The sequence below is a fragment of the Schistocerca piceifrons genome, chromosome 8 (genome assembly GCF_021461385.2).
Source record: "Schistocerca piceifrons isolate TAMUIC-IGC-003096 chromosome 8, iqSchPice1.1, whole genome shotgun sequence".
NCBI classification, from domain to species: domain Eukaryota; kingdom Metazoa; phylum Arthropoda; class Insecta; order Orthoptera; family Acrididae; genus Schistocerca; species Schistocerca piceifrons.
In genome coordinates this window covers 328,762,864-328,788,235 of record NC_060145.1, presented here as the reverse complement: position 1 = coordinate 328,788,235, position 25,372 = coordinate 328,762,864, and the positions used below count along the sequence as shown (strand labels likewise).

Genomic DNA, 25,372 nt, shown 5'->3' with positions numbered 1-25,372 from the left:
GTAGATATTGTCAGTGGCTTCCACTATTCATTTTTGATGAAGTGTGCTATCTGCTACACGTGGTGATGCTTTTAGTTGTCAAACTACAGAAAAGAAAAAGGTGTACTATTTTATTACAGGAAACTTCAATTGAGAGTCATTCGAAAGTGGTACATTTTTATCTGATTTTTATTGACGGTCCATTAAATCTTGCTTAGGTGGTAGCCATACATCCATCTTTGTTGTTGTTGTTGGTTCTTCTTCTTTTTCTACTACTACTACTACTACTACTGCTGTTCCTTCAGCATTTCATTTTTCTTATGGTTGGTAATTTAACATTTATTGAGGCAACTTTTCTTGAGCATTCTCTGTAAAGGGGTGCACCATTTGTTCATTTATCATTTCTTTTAAACTCCAGTTAGCGTTCTTTCTCTACATGGCACACTCTCTCTTCTTGTCATTGCTAAAACTGATTTTAGAGTAATGTTTCTTGAGCCTCAATTGTTCTTTGTTGTCTGTGAATACATCCTTCATATTAAACATAAAGGACTCCTGACACCATACATAAGAGTGCAGAAATTAAATATATACTGCATAAAAGGATGTTAGATTTCTCCTTTAGTTGTCTGTGGTCCTTGAGACAACCAATGTACAAGATTGTTATCAGAAAAGTGATACAAGAAGTCTCATTCCTCTGCTTTGACCTTTGAGCTTCATTTTGTAAGTTCAGTGTGACTTGAGTGCAAAAAAATGACAAACTCATGAAATTTTTTATCATAAATTCTTAATCTGGTACTGAACTGTGGATGGAAGCTATCCAGATGCTGTTGGCAATCCAACTTCTACTAAGTACACAATTTGCAATTATGTACATTTAAATGCTGTATGAATGACACTGCACAGTATTACAACTTTTCATTGATTTTCAGTCATACTGTAAGATGGGACAACATAAGGGACATGTTGAGTGTGGGATAAGATTTTGTTTTTGGTAAGAAGACTTAAATGATTAACATTAGGAAGCTGTGAATTAATCCTTTCAGTGGAATAAGGTTTTCAGGACAGTGAAGGGTGGTGAGGTTGAGGTAAAGTCTTGTTTCCTGTACATAACTGTTACTTCAATAACAAAATGCTACATTGTAAAAATAGAGGTGTTTTCAGAGTTTGAAATTTACAAGGTAATTACCATTATGCCAAACAAAGACATTTTGTTTTTTAGAGTGTCTTTATGAGTGTCATTTTTTTAACCTCTAATAGGTCTTAAAAAAAAAAAAACAAGTGTATATAAAATGTATTTTATTGCTAAAAGTATGTATACTTACGGGTACTTTTCGGCATAACCACTGTAATGATCGAGGCATTTGTCATACCTGTGGACAAGCTTTCCAATGCACTCTTCATAAAATCTTGCTGCCATAAATTGAATGAGTGTTGATATTACCTTAATCTTCATCAATAGTTTGGAATCACAGCCCTCCTAGTAATTATTCTGTTCTGGAAAAAGATGAAACTCACCTGGTGCATTGTCAGGACTGTATGGCGGGTGATCAGAAATATCCCACTGAAATTGCACAATGAGCGATCGGGTTGCACTAGCACTGAGGACGGGTGTTGTTATGGATCAGAACAATTCCAGAAGTCAGTATACCTCTTCATTTGGTTAGACTGGCTCTCTACTTGTTCTTTGATGAATTTTTGGTGCACTATTCTCTCTGCTTGCAGGGAACAAATGATGGGTCTTATCTCCATTCACAGTTAATTGGTGTAACATTTTATGAAGAGGGTATTGGAAAGCTTGTCCACAGTTATGACAGATGACTCAGTCGTTGAGTGGATTATATCAAAAAGAAATCATACTGAATGTAGCTTTTAGTAATAAATTATTTTTTGTGTATATTTTTCTTTTATTTATCAATCAATGAAAAATCCAGGATGGAAGGTAACCATATTATGAGAAGAAAAGTTGCTACTTGCCATATAGCAGAGATGCTGAGTCGCAGATAGGCACAACAAAAAGATTCTCTCACAATTATAGCTTTTGGCCGTTAAGGTCTTCGTCAACAGTAGACAGACATACATGGGAGCGCGCGCGCGCGCCACACACACACACACACACACACACACACACACACACACACACTCTCTCTCTCTCTCTCTCTCTCTCTCTCTCTCTCTCTCTCTCTAGCAAAAGCAACTCACACACACACACACACACACACACACACACACACACACACACACACACACACACACACGACTGCAGTCTCAGGCAACTGAAACCACTGTGGTTTCAGTTGCCTCAGACTGCAATCGTGTGTGAGTTGTGTCTGCATGAACGTGTGTGTATGTGCATATGTCTGTCTATTGTTGACAAAGGCCTTAACGGCCGAAAGCTATGAATGTTAAGAGTCTTTTTGTTGTGCCTATCTGTGACTCAGCATCTCCACTATATGGTGGGTAGCAATTTGCCAAGTTACTTACTGAAACTGTTGCTTGCTGCTACGAACCCCTCCCTCTTCCCCTACTTTCCCCCACTTCCTACACACACACACACACACACACACACACACACACACACACACACACACATGTATACACACATGATATGCAATTATGTGCTCAGTGTACATGATTTAAATGTACACCCATCATGGATTAGGCCTTACGCAGTTCCATCTGGCTGACTGTTACCTGCAAGTTAGTATGAGAAGCAGTCTTCGACTGTGGGACATGTGATCAGCATGTCACCAATCCCTCCACCCGTTATTGCCATTAGACGAATCCTGATGGTGCTGCTGGTTCTTATTCAAATAGCTCCTCATTTGGTCTCACAAGGCTGAGTGGATGTCATTCCAGACATTCTCATCTCGGAAGAGGTCTAAGGAGGTATCAGGAATTGAACCCAGGTCCTTCCACACTGAAGGCAACAATGATAACTGTCTGGTTATGGAAGTGGTCCTGCATAATTTTATTTTCTTAGCACCTTCACACTGTTGTTCTCAAGATGAGTAACTCTGGATGTATCTGCATTATTAACTACCATCCTTTGTAACCAAATGATACTTCTGCATATGAACAGTTAAAGCATCGTTCTTCAGCCTTCTTGTGTTTTTAATTTTGCATTTTTCCAAAAACAGATTTTTAATATAAGGCGTTATATACTGGTACAGCTATCTATTCCTTTGTACTGTACTTTGAAACTTAATTTCATGATAATTTTAGGCAATTTTTCTTTAGACCTCTAGAATGTTTGTGAATGTTAAACGGGACACTACTCACCAATACTGGAAAGGTGCCATTATTTTATTAGTGTTAATGACTAGTAGTTCTCCATATTATTGTTTTCAACATTCATCCAAAGAGGTGCTGTTTTGCTACTAGAACGGGCAATGCACCCATTAAGATATGTCTGCTGACTTCATTATGTACCTTCAAGCTGCTAAATGTGACATACTTTGATGCTTGTTGTTGGTGAATAATTTATTTTGTTGTTTCCTTCTGTGTGGAATAGCCAGTGCATTCAGATGAGAGTAATATATTTTTTGTTATAAACTTCCATTATGATATATTAAAAGAATGTAAATAAATAAAAACTGTATATTGCCAGAACATCCTTGAAACTCGCCAGTGGGAATCTGTATATTGAAATGTGTGCAAGTATGGAATTACATTGTGCGGAACAAAATTATGCTTTTAGAATTATAGTAGATGGATATTCAATCAATGTTATATCTCAGAAAAGAAACGTGACACAGCATTGCATGTTCTGCACTTAAAACTGTCAAAATAATTGTATCAGAATTGTGTAGTTAGGATTCAAGAAATGTACTCATTTGAGGAATAATCCACCAAAATCCAATTCTCAAAATGGCTTATTTTTTATATAAATGTATCTAACTCAATTCTTTTGACTGGTGCAGAGTTTAAGCTGCATCTTAAGTGTCACCCATTTGCGTGTTTTCATCTGCCCTACTCTCATTCATTCTTTAATCTTGTATTTCTCTGTCGACTGTGTGTAAGAAATGATACAAGTACAAATATCAGATGGAAGTGTGTAATACTCATACATGATTGATACATTTAAGATGTGGAGCATGTTGGAATGTTAATATTTAATTTTTGTATTAAATTCAGAGTTGTTGATAAAATAATAAATCATCACTTACAGTACACAAGCTTTATCAGCACAATTAAATTTCTGTGCATTCATATGCTGTTATAAAAAACTTGTTGTATTTTTGAAAGAAAGAAAAAAAAAAGAAATGTTGAAATTTCTGAATGATATTCAAATTGTGTAAGTATGAATTATAAACTGTAAAAATGTAAATTACTAAACAGGGTGTAAAAACATAAATGTGATGTTAAACACATCTCTAAAATAAAGATAATTATGAAACAAGTGATGGAAATCACTTTATACCAAAATTTTATGGTTGAGTTTCATTTTCAATTTGTATCTACCTCCTTAGTCAAAACTCTAAACACATGCCTGTTCAGTGGCACCCTACATGAAGGTAGCCAGTTTGAATTCTGGGAATGGAAGAAATTTTCACAGCCAGTATATTGGTGGTAAGGGAAGGAGATGCGGTGGCATAAAGTTTCTGACTGTAAGACTTTGCCCCGATGTACTGAATTAAATTCCGAACTACTGCTTAGTACACTGTTGATGCTGATCCACCTGCTGGTTAGGAACATGAAACCCCTTCATGCTATTAGACAGGAGTATGCTTTGTTGGTACCTGGTTTCACTGTCTACATCATACAACACAAACATTACACCACCCTACACTCACACTCATTAGAGCCATATATACTCAATAGATAAACTTTAAACCAGGGCTTCACAACATACGTGCTCGCGGAGCAAGCTGTTCCAGCAAGGCGCGAGCACGGAGCAGCGCGAGCACGCTACCCCCACTACCGGACCAGAGCGGAGAGTGGGGAGAGTCACGTGGTGCACACAACAGCTGCCGCCAGTCAATGTAAATCCGCGGCCACCTGCAGGGATATCACTCACGAATTATTACTGTGACAAATGAAACAAATAAAGGAGAATGTACACGTGCCACATAATTTTATTAGCTTAGTGTATGCCTCTACATTCGTATTAATTTGTGAACTGTTACACAATAAAAGGTGTCACTGGAGTGTGGGGTTCTCGGTTATCTTGTACTTTTTGCCCTTTACAATTGCGTCTCTGTTCGGAGTAATTGTTCTTGTGCATTGTAGGCGCAGCGTGCCGTTTAAATTTCGATCAGACAATGCGTTTCTCAGGCGCGTCTTGTTACATTTCATTGCAGGGAACAGTTGTTCACAAACATAACGTGGAACCGATCATTGATATTATTGTAGCCGCCAGTTTGTGCAAACGAGGAAATCTATCCTGAGGGAAGCCTCTGTAGAATTCCAAAATGTTTTTCTTGTTCTGAAATTTGTCTCTGTATTCTCTGTCACACTGCAGGTCAATAATTTCTAGTTGCAGCTCAGGACGAATCTCTTCAATATTCGCTGAATATGGAGAGGAGAACAGATCAAAATCACTGTCTAATGCTGTCAGATCTTGAAGGTGTTGATCAAATTCTTCCTTAAGGGCATGTGAATAATGTTCACAGTCTTTGTGAACATCTTGCATGGATGATAATGTAGGTAAATGAGCTAGATTTCCTGTTTCCAGCTGACTCACCCAAATTGTCAATTTCATTTTAAAAGCTCGTATTCCATCTATGAAATGAGTAATTAGTAGATATTTACCTTGTTGTGAAATGTTCAAAGCATTCAGATGGCTAATTAAATCTGCTAAGAACGCGAGATCACATTTCCATGAAGGCTCTTTCAATTCAGGAATATTATTTATTTCCATGAACATATTTATCTCATCTAATAGGCAAAAAAATCGATTTAATAATTCGCCACGACTAAGCCAGCGGACCTCGCTGTAATAAGGCAGGCTACCATACTGGCTTTCTACATACTCAAGAAAGCTTTCTACATACTCTAGAAAACTTTTAAATTGCCTGTGTTGTAGCCCATGCTTCCTTATGTAATTGGTTGTACGAAAAACATCACTCATCACATTTTTTAGAGTGATACTCTTTGCACATAAGTTTTCCTGGTGGATCAGCCAGTGAACGCCCCTTGTTTCATTCGGCACGGTCTGTTTTTGCATATTCCCCTTTCAACAGCGTGACGAAACCTGATTTTTTACCAGTCATCGCTGGTGCACCATCTGTAGACACTGAAACTAAAGAATTCCATGACAATCCTATATTTTCAACACTTTCTTCAACACTACTTAAAATATCACCTCCGGTTGTAGTGTTCTTCATGGCTACTACACCGAGGAGCTCCTCCCTCACCTGAAGATCTCTATTAACACCTCTAATAAATATGGTAAGCTGCGCTGTTCATGTGATATCAACACTTTCGTCCAGAGATAGAGAATACGCCATAAAATCTTTAAGGATATTTGCAAGCTGGCTCTGCACGTCGTCTGCCATGTCCTGTATGCAACGCATAATGGTCATGTTAGATAATGGCACAATCCGAAACTGTTCAACTTGAGATGGACACACATGTTCCGCGGCAACCACCAAACATTCTTTTATTAAATCACCATCAGTGATGGGGAGCAGGGATTTTGCTAAAAGCAAAGCAATTTTGTAACTCACTCTGAGAGCTGCCTCAGTTGATTTTTCTTCGTCGTCCAGATCTTCTTCGGATAGCTTCCTTTTAAGTTTAATAACTTCCTGTGCATGGTCCATCACATTTTCCACTTCCGTAGTCTTTCGCGTGGTACGACATATAATGTCGCTGCAAATTAAATTTCCTAAAAGAATTCAGCGTTTTGTGACATACTAAACATTTTGCAACACCATCTTTTTCTGTAAACAGATGCAATTCCTCCCAATGGGGGTTGAACTGCGAAAGCATGGTTGGGGTTACACAACGGCGACTTGACATGATTCTTAATCAGCGAAGTGACTGTTAGAGCTGATCGTAGTACTTTAAACGTTACACAGTCAGCGCGAATTCAATAGGCACGCTGCGGCCCTATCCAAACGTGCACGCACATTTCCCCTCCCTCCCCTCCCTCCCCTCCCTCCCTATTCCGCGACCTTGCAGCTGCTCGCGAGCACATGCCTGAGCAGACGCAAGTACTCACGCTCAAAACCGGCCAGTTGTTAAGCCCTGCTTTAAACACACCTCTCATACTCCACTGGAAGGCAGAAAATGCTTTCCAAGTAGGGGGATGGTTAATCCTGTGGTGTTCCTCAGTTCTCTTTCTTTTCATTTCAACATGTATTTTCTTGATCTGCAGGTTAGTTTCATATGTCTGTGTTTCTCCATGTATCAACCTGCCTGGCTTACACATAGTACAATGTATGTTTCCTCCTACCTTCTGCATGTAGTTCTGTTTTCGATGTACATGCCATGACTTCAGTCACTCAAAATTTGTTAAAAATCTCTTCTACATTTTCCTGAGATTTTTTCCTCAAGCGAGTTTCTGATACCTGTCTCAAACGAAGACTTGTTTCTTAGGTAAAAATTCATTTAATTTTTCCACAGCCAACAGATTCACATCTTTGTTAGTCTCTCATATTGTGAATATACCAAAGACTGTTGACCAAAATGATTTTATTTTGGTTATTTCATTTCCCATTAAAGGTGAACAGAAGAACTCTTAATACTATCTGTACATGTTATTTCCCAGCCAGTACTGAAATGGCACATGATCAGAAGACAAAGTATCAGTAGAATATGTGATTTATGAAAGTCTGTGTACACGGATGGGATACAAAAGAAGGGTAAAGTGTTTTCATGGTTTTGTCAGCTGTGAGAAATAAACTTTCACTTGTTTTGGATTCATATTTTATTTTATTAACTTTAGGTTTGTTTTATCAGGATTTAATATTACCTGCCTGATATATTTGTCCACAATATTAGCTGCCCCAAAATTCAGAAATTGTAATTTGTAAATCAGTTCCGGTTGTTATTTTTATCGTTGTTGGGCATTAATGTATTCTTTTTGAATGTGTCTGTGTACTGTCATTTACATTCCTTATTTGCACTGACCTGCTATTTCCATTTTTGCCTATATATTATCTAAACAGGAAAGAAATACTCATTTATCAATGTGGCTTCCTCATCAGAGGAATTTTTGATGGAATTATGTATTCTCTGGCAGTAAGTGTGGTAGTCTTAGTGTTAGCCTTAACACATATTGTTAGCAATTAGAAATGGATGAATCTTATGTATTTTTTTTTTCATTTTATTGTCCACAGTTAGCTATTTTGCTGCCAGAAATTTGTATAATTTTAATAGATAACTAATGATATTGTCAGAGTTCAAGTAATTGGAAGAGAAAAATCAATCAATTTCTGTAAAGCAGCCATACTCATGGGTGGCATAGAATTAATGAGTATTGTAGCTATTATTTATGACAGGTAGACTTGCATATGAGTCCACGTACTCACACTGAACTATAAATTTCATTACAAATATGAACTACTGTAACACCACAAATGCCATTAAGAATCTGGTAGGAAGCAGGAGAGATAATGTTTTAAAAAATGAATAGTTTTTACAAATAATTTGGAGCATAATTTATTTATAATTATATTGATATCTTTGGTTACACTGCAGAGGAAGTCAATATGACTACTGACTAAATAAACAAATCTGTAACTCTGGAGCAATAACTCCTCACATTTGATGTAGGCTAATCAGGTGATCTTAAATTAATTGTGTCACTGGGATTGTGATTTACAGGTAGACCGTTTACGTACAATTTCAGAATTACTCATCCCAATCAATTGTTCTCATTCAGTTTTGAGTATATAATCCGAATTTACTCAGATTACTCCTGTTATATTAAATCGTCCAATATAAAATAGTATTCATGCTTTATTACTGCCTTCAAAAAGACTCTTGAGATCACAATAGTATGGCAATTATTGACTTGGCAATACTGGGGCATTATAATACTAAAACTACACACCAAAACAACTTGAATGTTATGAGGTACCAACAGACAGCACCTAGATGTAGAATGTGCCGGTTTGTGTAGTGTCACCTCAGTGCTTTCTAAATTTCACTGCATCTGTAATGCAGAATTTCAGAAAATATGCAAGAGGTAGAAATAGACACTCAGCCTGAATGTTGTAGGTGTGCCCATAACAAGGCAAATTATACATAAAGGTATTATTAAATACTCTTCTTTCAGTCTGAATGAATTAAACTGAAGGGGAAACTATGGAAAATGAAAACTTTCATTGTCCATTTATGTGGCATTCATAGTAATAATTTTCTGAGAAGTGACAGACAGATCCTTCATAGAGTTTATTACTTTTCTAAGACCTAATGTTCAAAGAAAAATGTAGCAACATCGTAAGATAAGAACAGAATGTGGCTAGAAGAGAAATGTTCTAGGAGCATGTTAACAACTAAAAAAAATTCAGTTGTACACAGTACCAGAAGTAAAAGTTTTTGCCAAAGGAAAAGTAGAGATGTTGAAATTGCTTGAGAGAAACTGATTAAACTTAAGTAAACCCCTTCAACTCTGAAAATATTTGAATAAATACAAGAAGACTTCAAAATTAAAAATAAGTGTGAAACCACAATTATACTACACCGCACACACACACACACACACACACACACACACACACCACGAATCTCAGAAATAGATCAATAATATTGACTAACATAAGCTGCATCTTTTCACTGGTGTTGCATTTGTGTTCACGAAGATGTGACGTCAGTGCCAATCATCTCTGATCATTTGTGCGCCTTTCTCAGCAACCATGACAATAGGTGCATTAATGTTGCCTGAGGGAACATGTGGCATTATAGAGGCATCTACGACACGCAGATCTTTTATTCCTACTACCCTGAGTTGGGGATCAACGACAGTGTTAGGATCATAGGGGTCACCCATTTGGCACGTTCCCACCTGGTGATTCTCAGGGCCTGTGTAGCGTTTCACAGCACAAGCCCAAAAGTCGTCTGATCCTGCCACATATCTTTCACAGCCCTGGGTCAGTTCAGGTGTGAGATTGGCACCCAGCTCTCTCATGGCAGGTGTTCTGACGAATTCAAGCACAAATCTGCAAGAAAACGGAGTCCCATTGAATTTACAATATTAATTATGAAAATAGCATGAATTATCAGAACAGCACACAAAAAAATAAATTAACACTTAAAGGCAACCACTTTCTTTTTTAGGTTGCCGTGCACTAATGATGTGCTAATTTGTCACTAATATGATTTGGGGGAAAAGTAAGTACAGAATAAAAAAAAAAAAATATATGGTGGTCTCAAAACACCCTGAGGATTGAATGACAGAAGGATAAGAACCTATGAATGAAAAAGAAAAGAAAAAAAAATGGAGATTCCTTGTTACACAAGATATCAGTTAAACAGATGATACAGACACATGGTTGAAATAGAACAAAGGAAAGCAAAACTGTTGCTTATGGGTGATATTATCACCAATGTGGTTCAAAGTCAAACTGAAGTTGTTCTGCATCGTCTGGCAGAAATTAGACAAAATAATGTGAACAGACTGATACGAACATGCAGTTTCACAGATTTTTTTCTGTAATGCAAAGACACTGTCCTTTGTTGTCCTCTTTGGAGGTGTTCTGGGTTACTAGTAAGTTAAACTTCAAAGTCGATGAAACATTTGTAGGTTATGTTCTTCCCATGAGAATGGTGTGACATTAAATCTTGCAACATACAATGACCTATTTTCACCACTGAAAATAGCTGAATATAAGGATAAAGTAATACATCATCTCTGTCCTTAAAAAACACCATATTTTAATATTATTGAGCAGCCTTTATCTATATGGGGAGAACAATTATGCAACAGTTAGCACCCTCTCACATTGACCTCTTAGACTGGGTTCATACGATTTGATCTCCAAGGGAATTCTGGATGATGAAAGGGACCGTGTACCATATTGGGTAGGTGTTAATATTATTTTGTCCAACCCTGCAGCAAGTCCTTCTCCATGCATTTTATAACATCTGTTGCAGAGTAACAGATTACATGGTATTTAACATAAAACTATATAAACAAACATGATAAATGTTTCAGGTACATACCTGATGCCCTCAATCAGCACCTTGACATCAAACATATCTCTGAAGTACTGGGCAAATATGCGTGGTGGCTGGAACGGGTCCTTGCTGCGTAGTTCTAAGTAACCACGACTCTCTGGTCGAAGCAGTGTGGGCACAATGTCTATGTATGCTGGAGGTGAGGAGCTGCTCACTACAGAAGAACCATTAGCCTGCTCACCAGCGAAGAATATCTGCACATCTGGCAGACTCGCGGGCATCTGAGGTGCGTACTTGGTTCGGATGAAGCCTGTCAGCTGCAAGCAAACCATCCATTCAGTCATACACACATTAAGCTAGTGGCTAAAAGTCTTACCATTTGGAAATTAATCTTTTCTGTACCAGTCCATTCTCACTCTGCTCATAAACTCATCATTCTTCATGTTGTTTGAATCAGAAGGATTAGAGGTAATTTGTTAGTATACTACTTCAAAGAAAGCAACAAACCTGTGACATTCCTGTGGAGGTTATTGGTCCTACTCTCTTCTTCACATATTCATGAAGTGTTCCATTGTTCAGCAGTGCTTCCTGCTTCCAGTTGTTCAGCTGGACCCTCATCTTGTATGAAACATGATTCTGGAGACGTCTTCCAACACCAGGCAAGTGATGGATGACAGGTATCCCTAAAGAAATGAGTCAGATATTTAGTAATTCCATTCATTGAACAACAGTGCTGAATTTTCTGTGAAATTTGCATGTGATTGGGCTGACTCAAGCCAAGCCATTAAATCATGTAAAGATACACAACAGCCACAGCATGTTACAAGGTTTATTTATCTGTCTCCTGAGGACAGTGTAATTGAAGCAGAATAGACTGTGGGCAACGTTTCAGGCCTGATTCTTTTGGTTCTACGTGGATTTGTTCTCATTTAAAAATCCTTGACCTAAGAAAATAAGTCTAAATAGTACAAGGAAAGTTTTAGTAATCACACCTGGAAAACCTAAGGATTTCCATTCAGACACTTCAGTCTGTAAATGTCACGAAGGAAATCTTTCAGGGACGGGGAATGTGTCAAGTTATATGTTAACAGGCCGAAGCATTCAGTACAGGCTTCTATTTTGAAGTATACTAACAACAATTTATGATTAATGCTAACATAGAAATGACAGTTTGAGAAGGAGTTACTCAGTACTTGATTTTTCAAATTATATACATAGACATGCACATAATTGTTTTATTATTAGGGCTAGTTGTTGTATGTTTATGGTGATCTTTTACTACACTATTGTTGTGTGTCCTGTTATTGAATCAAATGACTTAGATTATGTACATTACGTGACTAATGAACCACAATTTAGATAATGTATGTTTACAGTGGAACTGAACTCCAGTGCACTTTACTATTAAGATGTGACAGTTCCTCAACGAACAAAGATGTGGCTACTGCATTGGGCATGCTTCAGCAACACCTCCAGCCTCACTGAAAGGTACAGCATGAAGCCTAGACCTTACCACACCAGACAGATTATTATGGGGAATAATCAAGTCCACATTGCTCAGTTTCAGTCCACGACTAATGAATAATTGCACAATGGAGTTGAAGAAGACTTGTGAAACTAAGTCATAAGTCCTGAGATGTTACGTAAGATGTCAAGGAAGACATAGAAACACTTAGATCTCTGCACAACACATAATGGTGCAAATACCAATTCCCTGGATACCTAGATTTTATAAGTAAATACTCCAATATACAGTGCAATACATCAGGAGACTTCTCATACATGTCGTCCGTGACACTCTGAATACTACAGTTCATTATGGATCAGCAGCTACCGTTTTCAATGCCATTGATGTTAGATGTGATTACCTATGCGAGTTTATGATTACTTTTAAAAATCTGCAATAAACCCTATTAAAACTTCCCATCCTGTCATTTAATGCAACAGTATTGTGCTTGTGTTGTTCATGATGAGACAGGAACGTGAGACTAATAAACAGCGAATGTAGCCCGTTGCTGAATAACGACTTAATAGATGAACTCAGTGGACAGACTACCATGAAACTTGAGATTCCTGTGGGGATGTTTGTAATTTAATCCAAAGTTTTATCACAGAGACTGGTGATAAGAAATGAGATAAACTCTCTTCTCCTTCCCTAGCTTGCCAAATAGTGGGGATGAAAATTTTTTTGCTACGAGCATCTGAAACCGCTACCTTTGGATTAAGCACTGCCACTCTAATGTACTTTTTTAATCCAACAGGAATACTGGGTGTCACGCTTAGCAAATGGAAAGCACGGCCGATTCCAGGACGAAGTCACTCATGACCATAAGTTTCACTGTAGAGTTACGTCACTGTTAGCTGTGTTTTTGTACCACATCTTGTTTACATACCGACTTTCTGCAGATGCTCCTTAGGACCGATTCCAGACAGGAGGAGGATCTGCGGCGATGCGACAGTTCCAGCGCTGAGGATGACTTCTTTGGCGGCCATGAATCGTCGTGTCTTGCCCTTTCGCACATACTCCACGCCTGTGGCCCGCTTTGACTGTGGGTCTACCAGCACACGGGTCACCTGTAACGGACAAAAACATCCCACTCTGGCTGCTCACTTTCGTCCTTCTATTTCAGTAATGTCGACAACATGACACACAGAGCATTAACGTATTTTTAATCAGAATTTGGATTGGAGGCATTGAAACATCACATAAGAGACAAGTAATGATTTACTTGAATAAATACAGCAATCAGCCATTCTGAAAGTAGCTTTGTGTGCCAAGAACGCGTTTTGGGCTTCATCCATCTTCAGCTGGCATAAATTATTTAGGTCACGTCAGTATAACATTTTTGACAGCTGCATTTTGAACACTGCAGCTGCCCTATGGAAGCTACTCTCCTGACAAAAGTAGAGAAGCACCCAGAAGGAGGTGGAAAATGAAACGAAACTTTACAGTTGAGAGGGTATGTCACGTTATTTCAGTGATTATAAAATTGCGTCAAGTTTACAAAGAACTTGGCAGTATGGGCTCACTTATTAGTATGACTTTGCGTCCACTCTGGCTTGGATGCCTGCACTGATTCGTTTGGGAAGAATGTCATAAGGCCGTTATATCTTCTCCTGAGACAAGCTGGCCCACAACTATATAAACTGGTGCTTGATATCCGGGATACTGGCACTGTGATCGAGTTAATGAACAGGCTGGTCCCACAGTATTCAATAGGGGACAGATGTGGGGATTCTGCTACCCATAGGAGTACCTCAGCGCCACGGAGACAGTGCGTAGATAGATACATGTGTCTTGCATGGACGAGCATTGTCCTGTTGAAAAATGGCACCACGATACTGTGACATGAGAGGTAACGTGAGGACGCAGGATATCCGTGACATAATGCTGTGCAGTCAGTTTCGTTAATCACTGTCAGCCATGATGTGAAATGGCTCCCCACTCTGTGACAGCAGATGTAACACCGATGTGTCTTTCCAAAACATTGGGAGAGTGGGTCCTCTTAACAGGTCGTCGTCATACTTCAGGACAATGGTCATCTGGGGTATTGCAGAACTACGGTTCATCGCTGAACACAGTATGACGGCATTCGTCAACAGTCCACGCTTCCCAGTTACGGCACCACTCCAGACGCAGCTATTTGTGTTGAGGTGTTGACGGCAGTCTGCACATGGGATGGTAATTCCCCTATCTGGCTGCTGCTACACTCCAACCAATGATGCGGGATGACACAAAATGATGCAGGGAATCCATAACTTCTTCTTGGATGGCAGGTGCAGATGTGAAGGAGTTATAATTTGTTTGGTGTGGTGTGGTGTGGTGTGGTGAGCAGACTTGGACAACCGGATGCATGAAGTCGATTACGTCTGGCATCACATTCCCAAGCAGTTCAACATCGAGCCACTATTACATCTGAATTCCCCAGAAATCTCGATATTGCACAATTCGCCCTGCTGGCCAAATGGAGATCCACAATGTTACTGCTTGGAAAGCCCGTCAGGTACTGATAATGCTGTCTGACACGAGTGCATGTCATTTCCATACCCTTCACATTGCTCACTCAGTAGCCGATGCTATTCAGGCTCCTTGTGTACCCTACCAGGACTGGTAGCAGCACCAAACACGAACGACATTAATGCACTCTGGTGACATGTACCTGTGACAGGGAATTGCAATGCTAATGATTTACATATGCATCGATGGTGTGTATGTGTACGAAGTTGCATTGACTTCCTACAATGTCTGCTTAGCTTTGTCAGGGAGTGCAACAATTCGTGTAGCTACCAGATTTCTGTATTTGCGTTTGATCAATGGTTAGGTGGACTTACTCTTGTTCTATAATTTGTGGTCCTTTATCCACCTTCGATTCATCAGTGCTTTATGAACGTAAAAATTTTTGAGGAATCTGTATTGAGCTGTGAAATCAACCACTGCTCAAGCACATCCAGCTAACTTTGTTGAAACACTAACGTCACTGCAGAAAATTTATGTACGGACACTGTGGCGTGCATCATAGCACGTAACATACAGGTCTCATGAGTTCCAAAGACTGTCCCCGGGCAGGGAACGAGTTATTATTTCAAATGAGTTACTTCTTAACTACGCGTTTAACTACGTGCAATCTCTCGATAACACATGGGAAAGATAAGACCTTCAGTGGTTACCTTCGCACTGACATATTGATTGACTGCGGGATCTGGACAGAACCGAGTGTTCGCGATGTATGTCGGGCAAGGCAACTAATGTGCCGTCACAAGTTCATTGCGGGGCCCATATTTCTCATGGGCTCCAAGAAAAATAACCCATACAATTATTGTGGTGAACACGTTAAAGGCCGTTTTTCATGAGCGACTTTCTGGCCAAAATCGAGTACTCGCTGTGGGAGCACGTGATCTGACGTAATGCGTGGAAAGCTTCCTATAGACGCTTCCAACAGGTGGGAACCTAGTGAATGAGCACAAGCTTTGCATTCATTTTAGTTAAAAAGTAACAGACAATAACTTTCCTTGAAAGAATACAAGTAAAAATGTGTGTCCAGTCTGCTGATTAAAATTTAAAATACATAAAGGACCCTATCATTCTTGCTGTTTACATCCGTTATAGCTGTGCTTACATTTCTGGCGTGTCACTCTTATTTTAGAAGTTTTTGGCGTACTAACTGCATGAATAAATGACAGCCATTTTCCTATGATCAAACTATCTGTCCTCTAACAAACTGTGTAGTAGATTTTTTTTTCTAGTAGATTATCCGGCAGGATGTACAGATATTCACATTTCATTAATAATACTTTATTGACATCATCTTGCTTGCATAAACAGTAATAAAATCTTAGAAGTACTTTGCATTTGTCACTGCAGACATTGGGAACAATCTGAGATACGGCAGCCATCAAATGCCACAAAATTCGTCGGTTGCTTCATGTTACATTGGACGTCGGTCGTTTAGTGTTCGACTTTTAAATTTCTCCCTCAACTGTACTGAGAAACTAGCGAAACTGCCAGCCAAGATATGTGCAAGGTTCTAGTACAATGCCAGGGTAGTGTTAAGTGCACTACCTCCAACCGCTTCACACTTGCGTACAAATTCAAATACCTATAAATTGGCCTACATTCTTCTTTTGCCACACAGTTTTGTTTATTTTGGGAAAATCAGTGTGCTCACCATGCAAACCAATCGTATCTGAATACCACAGCTTTGCATCGCACTGTAACTAGTGTTGTATTGACTGAAGACCGTGTCTACAGGTTATCAGTGCGAAAGAACAAGAGCAGCATTCCTAGGTCAAGCACGTTCTCTCGTATTTTCTTCGGCGGAAACGATTGTTCATAGGTGCGCACTCCCGTGCGAGCGGGAGGAAACGCTGGCCACTGGCGAATTTGTCTGTCAATGCTCGTTCGCTTCCATTCGCTTCGGTGTAAACTTTCCGGTTGGCTGCGTTTGGGCAACAATCGTAACTGTGAACTTTCTTTCACACACTCTGTAGTTATTATCTAAGGGGTGACGTGCAGCATTGGAGCAGTTGACGGTCTGAGCATCACAGAACACCAAAATGTAAGTGCAAGGCCCATATTAGAACTACCATACGAGAATATAGAACGGTAGTAGTGCTCCTAATAGCTTGGCAGGGAACTTCGATCACGGGAAAATGTTCGCAAATATTCGCGTTTCCGCTTTACGAAATACGAGTGTTAGATGATAATATTTAAAATATTATAAAAAAATAACATCAAGGAAAAAGCAAGGATAGCGTTTCTGAAGAAGAGAAATTTGTTAACATCGAGTACAGATTTAAGTGTCAGGAAGTCGTATCTGAAAGTATTTGTATGGAGTGTAGCAATGTATGGAAGTGAAACGTGGACGATAAATAGTTTGGACAGAAGAGAATGGAAGCTTTCGAAATGTGGTGCTACAGAAGAATGCTGAAGATTACATGGGTAAATCACATAACTAATGAGGAGGTATTGAATAGAATTGGGGAGGAGTTCGTGGCACAACTTGGGATCGGTTGGTGGGACATATTCTAAGGTATCAAGGGATCACCAATTTAGCATTGGAGGGTAGCGTGGAGGGTAAAAATCGTAGAGGGAGGCCAAGAGATGAATACACTAAACGGATTCAGAAGGATGTAGGTTGCAGTAGGTACTGGGAGATGAAGAAGCTTCACAGGATAGAGTAGCATGGAGAGCTACATCAAACCGGTCTCAGGACTGAAGACCACAACAACAACATAAAAAAATGATTTTTACCACGTAGAGAAGACGCTGAGTCGCAGAAAGGCAAACGAAAAGACTGCTGTACATTTAAGCTTTCGGCCAAAAAGAGCTTCACACACACACACACACACACACACACACACACACACAAGCACAAGCCCAATGCAAACACATGACCACTGTGAAGTTTCAGTCGGCAGTAAAGTCATGTAACATGGTGGTCACCCTTTGACTGTAAAATTACTTATCTGTAAAACCCAATAATGCAATTTCGACCATGTGGCCATTTCCAGGCGGACTTAATTGCGCTTTAGCAGTTGTAAAAACCTGAAAATCATCTGACATGACACAGAAGCTGGTTTTATCGCATTGTGCACCTGAATACGACTTCTTATGTGTATCGCACTCTTTCAATTGCACTGTGAATGTGCTTAATTTACGCTCGCATCCGTAATACTGGGTGAGGTAAATAATTCGATATTTGCTTTTGCTTCATGTACAACAGAAGATGGTGTTGTTGCACGATGTTCTGTGTACTCATGTATAATAGAAATATCCGTGTGTGAACTGCTTGATTTAAATGCATTTTAAGCATATTACTCGTATTCCACTTTATAATTATTCGCATCCATTTTTCGTACTTTCTTGCGTTCAGTGGAGAATTCCAAAATTTTGCTGAAGTGGGAGCATTATTCTAGTACCATACATTGACTTCTGCTAATCTGTGTTGTGTCTATTACCCGCTAATAACGTGTCAACACGTTTGCGTAACTATTGTTCCATTTTTAGTATTTGCGAGGATGAATATTCTAGTCACTACATCCATACTCTGCAAACCACTATGAATTGCATGACACTCAGTGGCAAGAAATAACACCAAGGAAACACAGTTACACACTCATTCCATGACTAGATGTAAGTTCAGTATAATTTCTGCCAAAAGCTGCCAACGTCGAGTTCTCCCTTAAATGCGAGAAAGTACGAAAAATGTATGTGAACGAAAATAAAGTAGATTACGAGCAATATGCTTTCAATACATTTAAATCGAGCAGTTTGCACATTGGTTCGTAGGCAGGAACGAATGTCCACAAAACACTATGCGATGAAACCAGCTTCTGTTTTATATGAAACAAAACAAATATGGAATCATTTACTTCATCCAATGTTACGGATGCTTGGAAAAACCAAGCAGAATAGGAGCAACATATTCACAACGCAGTTCAAAGAGTGCAGTATACGCATGAACTCGTAATCAGCAACATCTACGTGGATACTCTGCAAAATCACATTTAAGTGCCTGGCAGAGGGTTCATCGAACCACTTTCTCAATTTTCTTTTGTTCCAATTTCGTGTAGCGCGCGGAAAGGACGAACACCTTTTATCTTTCCGTACGAGCTCTGATTTCCCTTATTTTTTCATGGTGATCGTCTCTCCCTATGTAGGTCGGCGTCAGCAAAATATTTTCGCGTTCGGAGGAGAAAGTTGGTGATTGGAATTTCGTGAGAAGATTTCTCCGCAATGAAAAACGCCTTTGTTTTAACGATGTCAATCCCAAATCCTATATCATTTCAGTGACACTCCTTCCCCGATTTCGCGATAATACAAAACGTGCTGCTCTTCTTTGAACTTTTTCAATATAGTCCGTCAATCCTATCTGGTAAGGATTCCATATTACGCAGCCGTATTCTAGAAGAGGATAGACAAGCGTAGTGCTGGCAGTTTGCTTAGTAGATCTGTTAGATTTTCTAAGAATCCTGCCAATAAAACGCAATCTTTGGTTAGCCTTCCCTACAATATTTTCTGTGTGTTCCTTCCAATTTAAGTTGTTTGTAATTGTAATTCCTAGGTATTCAGTGGAATTTACGGCCTTTAGATTTGACTGATTTATCGTGAAATTGAAGTTTACCGGATTCCTTTTAGCATTCATGTGGATGACCTCACATTTTTCGTTGTTTAGGGTTAATTGCCAATTTTCGTACCATACAGATATCGTTTCTAAATCGTTTTGCAATTTGTTTTGATCTTCTGATGACTACTAGTCGATAAACGACTGCGTCATCTGCAAACATAAGACGGCTGGCCAGATTGTCTCCCAAATTGTTTATATAGATAAGGAATAGCAAAGGGCCTATAACACTACCTTGGGGAACGCCAGAAGTCACTTCTGTTTTACTCGATGACTTTCCGTCAATTACTACGAACTGTGACCTCTCTGAAAGAAATCACAAATCCAGTCACATAACTGAGACGATTGAGACGATATTCCATAACACGCAATTTCACTACAGGCAGCTTGTGTGGTACAGTGTCAAAAGCCTTCCGAAAATCCAGAAATACGGAATCAGTTTGAAATCCCTTGTCAATAGCGCTCAACACTTCAAACGAGTAAAGAGCTAGTTGTGTTTCACAAGAACGATGTTCTCTAAATCCGCGTTGATTGTGCGTCAATAGACCGTTTTCTTCGAGGGAATTGATAATGTTCGAAGACACTATTTGTTCCAAAATCCTGCTGCGTATCGACGTTAATGATATGGGCCTGTAATTTAGTGAATTACTCCTACTACCTTTCTTGAATATTGGCGTGACCTGTACTACTTTCCAGTCTTTGGGCACGGATCTTTTGTCGAGCGAACCGTTGTATGTGATTGTTAAGTAGGGAGCTAATGCATCGACATTCTCTGAAAGGAATCTAATTGGTATACAGTCTGGACCGGAAGACTCGTTTTTATTAAGTGATTTAAGTTGCTTCAGTATTCCAAGGATATTTACTTCCACGTTACTAACGTTGGCGGCTGTACTTTATTCGAAGTCTGGAATATTTACTACGTCTTCTTTTGTGAAGGCAGCCCTGTTTTCGATAGTATCTCCATTGCTGTCGCGCAGAGAAGGCAATGATTGTGTCTTGCCTCTAGCATACTTCAATGACGATCAGAATCTCTTTGGATTTGCTGTCAGGTTTCGAGACAAAGTTTCGTTGTGGAAACCATTATAAGCATCTCGCATTGAAGTATGCGCTAAATTTCGAGCTTCCGTAAAAGATCGTCACTCTTGCTTTGTTTTGGAGGAAACCGAAACAAATATGGAATACTTTAATCGCCAAGGAAATTCTGGTCTTACGTAAAATCGGTAAGCGGGTCGAAGGCTTCCATCCAGTCACTCACTGATCAGTCTGGCCTGGCAACGGAAGACAGCAAAACGAAAGCTGAAATTTTAAATTTAGCGTTTGATAAATCTTTCACGCAGGCGGATCGTACAAACATACCGCCGTTTGAATCTCGTACAGATTCCCGTATGGAGGACATAGTGATAGACATCCCTGGGGTCGTGAAGCAGCTGAATGGGTTGAAAATAAATAAATCGCCAGGTCCTGATGGGATTCCAATTCGGTTTTACAGAGAGTACTCTACTGTATTGGCTCCTTACTTAGCTTGCATTTATCGCGAATCTCTTGCCCAACGTAAAGTCCCGAGCGACTGGAAAAAAGCGCAGGTGACGCCTGTATATAAGAAGGGTAGAAGGACGGATCCTCAAAATTATAGATCAATATCCTTAACATCGGTTTGTTGCAGGATTCTCGAACATATTCTCAGTTCGAATATAATGAATTTCCTTGAGACAGAGAAGTTGCTGTCCATGCATCAGCACGGCTTTAGAAAGCATCGCTCCTGCGAAAGGCAACTCGCCCTTTTTTCACATGATATCTTGCGAACGATGGATGAAGGGTATAAGACTCATGCCATATTCCTTGACTTCCGGAAAGCGTTTGACTCGGTGCCCCACTGCAGACTCCTAACTAAGGTACGAGCATATGGGATTGGTTCCCAAATATGTGAGTGGCTCGAAGACTTCTTAAGTAGTAGAACCCAATACGTTGTCCTCGATGGTGAGTGTTCATCGGAGGTGAGGGTATCATCTGGAGTGCCCCAGGAAAGTGTGGTAGGTCCGCTGTTGCTTTCTATCTACATAAATGATCTTTTGGATAAGGTGGATAGCAATGTGCGGCTGTTTGATGATGACGGTGTGGTGTACGGGAAGGTGTCGTCGTTGAGTGACTGTAGGAGGATACAAGATGACTTGGACAGGATTTGTGATTGGTGTAAAGAATGGTAGCTAACTCTAAATGTAGATAAATATAAATTAATGCAGATGAATAGGAAAAAGAATCCCGTAATGTTTGGATACTCCATTAGTAGTGTAGCGCTTGACATAGTGACGTCAATTAAATATTTGGGCGTAACATTGCAGAGCGATATGAAGTGGGACAAGCATGTAATGGCAGTTGTGGGGAAGGCAGATAGTCGTCTTCGGTTCATTGGTAGAATTTTGGGAAGGTGTGGTTCATCTGTAAAGGAGACCGCTTATAAAACACTAATACGACCTATTCTTGAGTGCTGCTCGAGCCTTTGGGATCCCTATGAGGTCGGATTGAGGGAGGACGTAGAAGCAATTCAGAGGTGGGTTGCTAGATTTATTACTGGTAGGTTTGATCATCACACGAGTGTTACGGAAATGCTTCAGGAACACGGGTGGGAGTCTCTAGAGGAAAGGAGGCGTTCTTTTCGTGAATCGCTACTGAGGAAATTTAGAGAACCAGAGGCTGACTGCAGTACAATGTTACTGCCGCCAACTTATATTTCGCGGAAAGACCACAAGGATAGGAGAGATTTGGGCTCGTACAGAGGCATATAGGCAGTCATTTTTCCCTCGTTCTGTTTGGGAGTGGAACAGGGAGAGAAGATGATAGTTGTGGTACGAGGTACCCTCCGCCACGCACCGTATGGTGGATTGCGGAGTATGTATATAGATGTAGATGTAGAAACCGAAATGATGGGTTGATGAACTTGCAGCGCTCCATGTGGCCTGGCGGCGAACCAAGGTAGTGTTACCGGAAGTCCCTATAGGAATTTCGACGGCGTGCTGCTCGTGCGCGCCAGACTGCGACTGACCTGCGCCCTGGTGACGATGCTGAGGTTGGGTCGGCGCGCGGAGCCGCCGCAGAACTGTCGCAGCAGGCTGGAGCGGGCGCCGAGCACGGTGGTGGCCTGCGCGGGCGTGAAGCCCAGCTGGCCGGCGCCGCCGTTGGGGTCGTGGCCGACGCGCTGGCCCAGCTGCGACGCTGCGCGCAGCATGCGGCCCACCAGCTGCGGCTGCCAGTTGAAGCGCTGCACCGTCATCGGGCCGTCCGTGCCGTGCAGCGATGGCTGCGGGGAACAGACAACAAGCACTCACAGTTACTAAATAAAGGCGCGTTGTCCCTTTATCACCGACAGCCACAAAGACCAGAGGTTAACCACTGTTATGATGTGCTATTCAATCCAACTAAGGCGCCGGCGGGTGGATACCTGGCAAAGCGACTGGGACTCATCTGATAGGGGTCGACGAGTCTCGGAAATCTTTCCAAACACCTGAAAAAGGCTAAATAAAGCTACACCGTCTGACCCTGTCGGGGCACGGTTTATGTGCAGAATGGGCACAGACCTTATCCACAGCACCTATCTACAGTCCAACGCTGACAGCGAGGAGTATGTGACTGCAGAATGGTTGGCAGTGCAGAACATATTTCACTCAAGTGTTCATTGTACAACCTACATAGACCAGAGATAATACAAGAACACCAATTAAACATAATTAATAAGGATCCGGAACTGTGAGTAAGTCACGCATCCCTGGGGCAAGGGGCAACCACGGTTACTCCCCCCCCCCCCCCCCCCCCGCCCCCTTTGCTCTCATGGAAAGGAAAATTATGCAGGTTTGTAACAGGGCCGTAACTGGAGGTTTTTATGGCTATTTACTCATACAAATCCGCATCCGTCTTCCGAAACATTAAAGATACTGCATACCTCCAGGTCTGGCCTCCCTAGAAACTGTCTTATGGATCCTCCTAGTTGTGGGAGACTGAACAGCGTGGCAGAAGCCATTTGCTCGGAATCGGGCAATAATACTTTAACAGACAACAGGCAGATCCGGAAAACAAAATTGGTGCACGCAACACACGCAATGTGTGTCAGTGAAACTGAAAGTAGAACTGACGCCAATGACGGAGGAATCAGGCAGTCGCCATTTTGGTTTGCTGTCGATTCTGATGAGACCAACCCTAACACTGATCTGCCAATGTGCTTTGTGATTGTATGCTGTGCCATTAAATTTTTATCATAAGAGGCAAACGAGGTGAAAATCTCATTATAATTGTGTTTGAGAGGATTGTAGTAACCACTAGCTATGCCATTCGCTGAATAAGGAGAATAAACCATGGCTACAAGTACTTCCCAAATCTGCACTACTTCAGACACATGCAGATGAAGGAGAACAAAAATTAAGCCATGGAATGTGCATATGACATATTTTGGGACTTCAGCTGCCCAGTGCAAGTCGTCTTATTTGACGTCACTCTGGCGACTTGTGTGTCGATGATGAAATGGTGATAAGGGCAACGCAACACCCCATTCCCTGAGAGGAGAAAATTTCCGACCCGACCGGGAATCGAACCTGGGCCTCGCGCTGGCATTCACTTGTGCTGATTCCTCAGCTATGGAGTCAGACTTATTTTGAGGCAATTTTGTCGAGCAGCTTCTCAGGGCATCATGTGGCACAATATGTTGTTTAGCAATGTCGTTTGCTATGTTACATTTTTTATCACTTTTTTGTTTTATCGGTTTCCTTCTAGTAGTATGTGGTCGTCTTTTTTGGTTGAGCTATTCTTTATGCAACTATTCCTTTTTTTGGTGGAAAAAATGGAAATGAAGTCCCATGCTTCTTTACAGAGCGTAGGGGAACGATGCGGGAGACGCGCACCGCTTTACTAGGCAAGGTCCTAGTGGTGGTGGTTTGCCATTGCCTTCCTCCGACCGTGATGGGGATGAATGATGATGATGATGAAGACGACACAACAACACCCAGTCATCTCGAGGCAGGGAAAATCCCTGACCCCGTCGGGAATCGAACCCGGGACCCTGTGCTCGGGAAGCGAGGACACTACCGCGAGACCACGAGCTGCGGACTTTTTTTTTTGGTACTATAGTGAAAAATTATCGAGTTTGAACGTCTGTGTTCTAGAATTATTTTTAACCCCTTAATACGTTCATTTGCAGATTCGCTAGCTGTATCTTACAAGTTACTCGAGATATATGGTAGTGTACTGGTCCCAGCTGTCGAGCCGGTCTCCCCTACTCTGTGGTGTCCGTTCACGGCGTAGCTTTCACCCCTAGCGCGGCGCCTGCGCAGGTACGGGCCAAGTTACTTTGTGCGCACTGAACGAAATAGGCTCTGCCGTGCGCTATTCAGTGGCTGGAGGAATACATGTGCAGGAGCGTCGTGTACTGATACTCACGTCTACGAAGTCACTGCGCCTCTTGACGTCGAGGTTGTCCTCGGAGCGCAGGAAGTAGGGCAGCACGTCCTTCCAGGACCAGCGGCTGCAGCCCGACTGCGCCCAACGGTCGTAGTCCCAGGGGTGTCCGCGCATGTACATCATGCCGTGCAGCACGCTCGTGCCTCCCACCACGCGCCCTGGATGTGTGACACCACAGTGAGATTACTTTGGATACCCTAGGTGACCAGGCACTCAAAGATATACACTGCTGGCCATTAAAATTGCTACACCAAGAAGAAATG

The 25,372-nt window shown here is 40.9% G+C and overlaps 1 protein-coding gene across 3 annotated transcripts in view; it reads right to left on the bottom strand.

Annotated features, from left to right (window-relative positions):
* Positions 1–2,090: 2,090 nt before the first annotated feature.
* LOC124711364 (glucose dehydrogenase [FAD, quinone]-like) overlaps positions 2,091–25,372 on the bottom strand; it is a 102,126-nt gene continuing 78,844 nt past the window's right edge. For 2 of the 3 annotated variants that reach the window (XM_047241403.1, XM_047241404.1), the window contains exons 4-9: positions 25,089–25,267; positions 22,708–22,962; positions 13,437–13,617; positions 11,551–11,726; positions 11,089–11,360; positions 8,412–10,085 (exon numbers count right to left, since the gene is read on the bottom strand). In XM_047241403.1, coding sequence (XP_047097359.1) covers positions 9,737–10,085; positions 11,089–11,360; positions 11,551–11,726; positions 13,437–13,617; positions 22,708–22,962; positions 25,089–25,267 — 1,412 coding nt within the window. In that variant the 3' untranslated portion in view covers positions 8,412–9,736. Of the gene's footprint in view, positions 2,119–8,411; positions 10,086–11,088; positions 11,361–11,550; positions 11,727–13,436; positions 13,618–22,707; positions 22,963–25,088; positions 25,268–25,372 lie in introns of those variants that run through there. The other variant, XR_007005465.1, reaches the window with a different exon arrangement.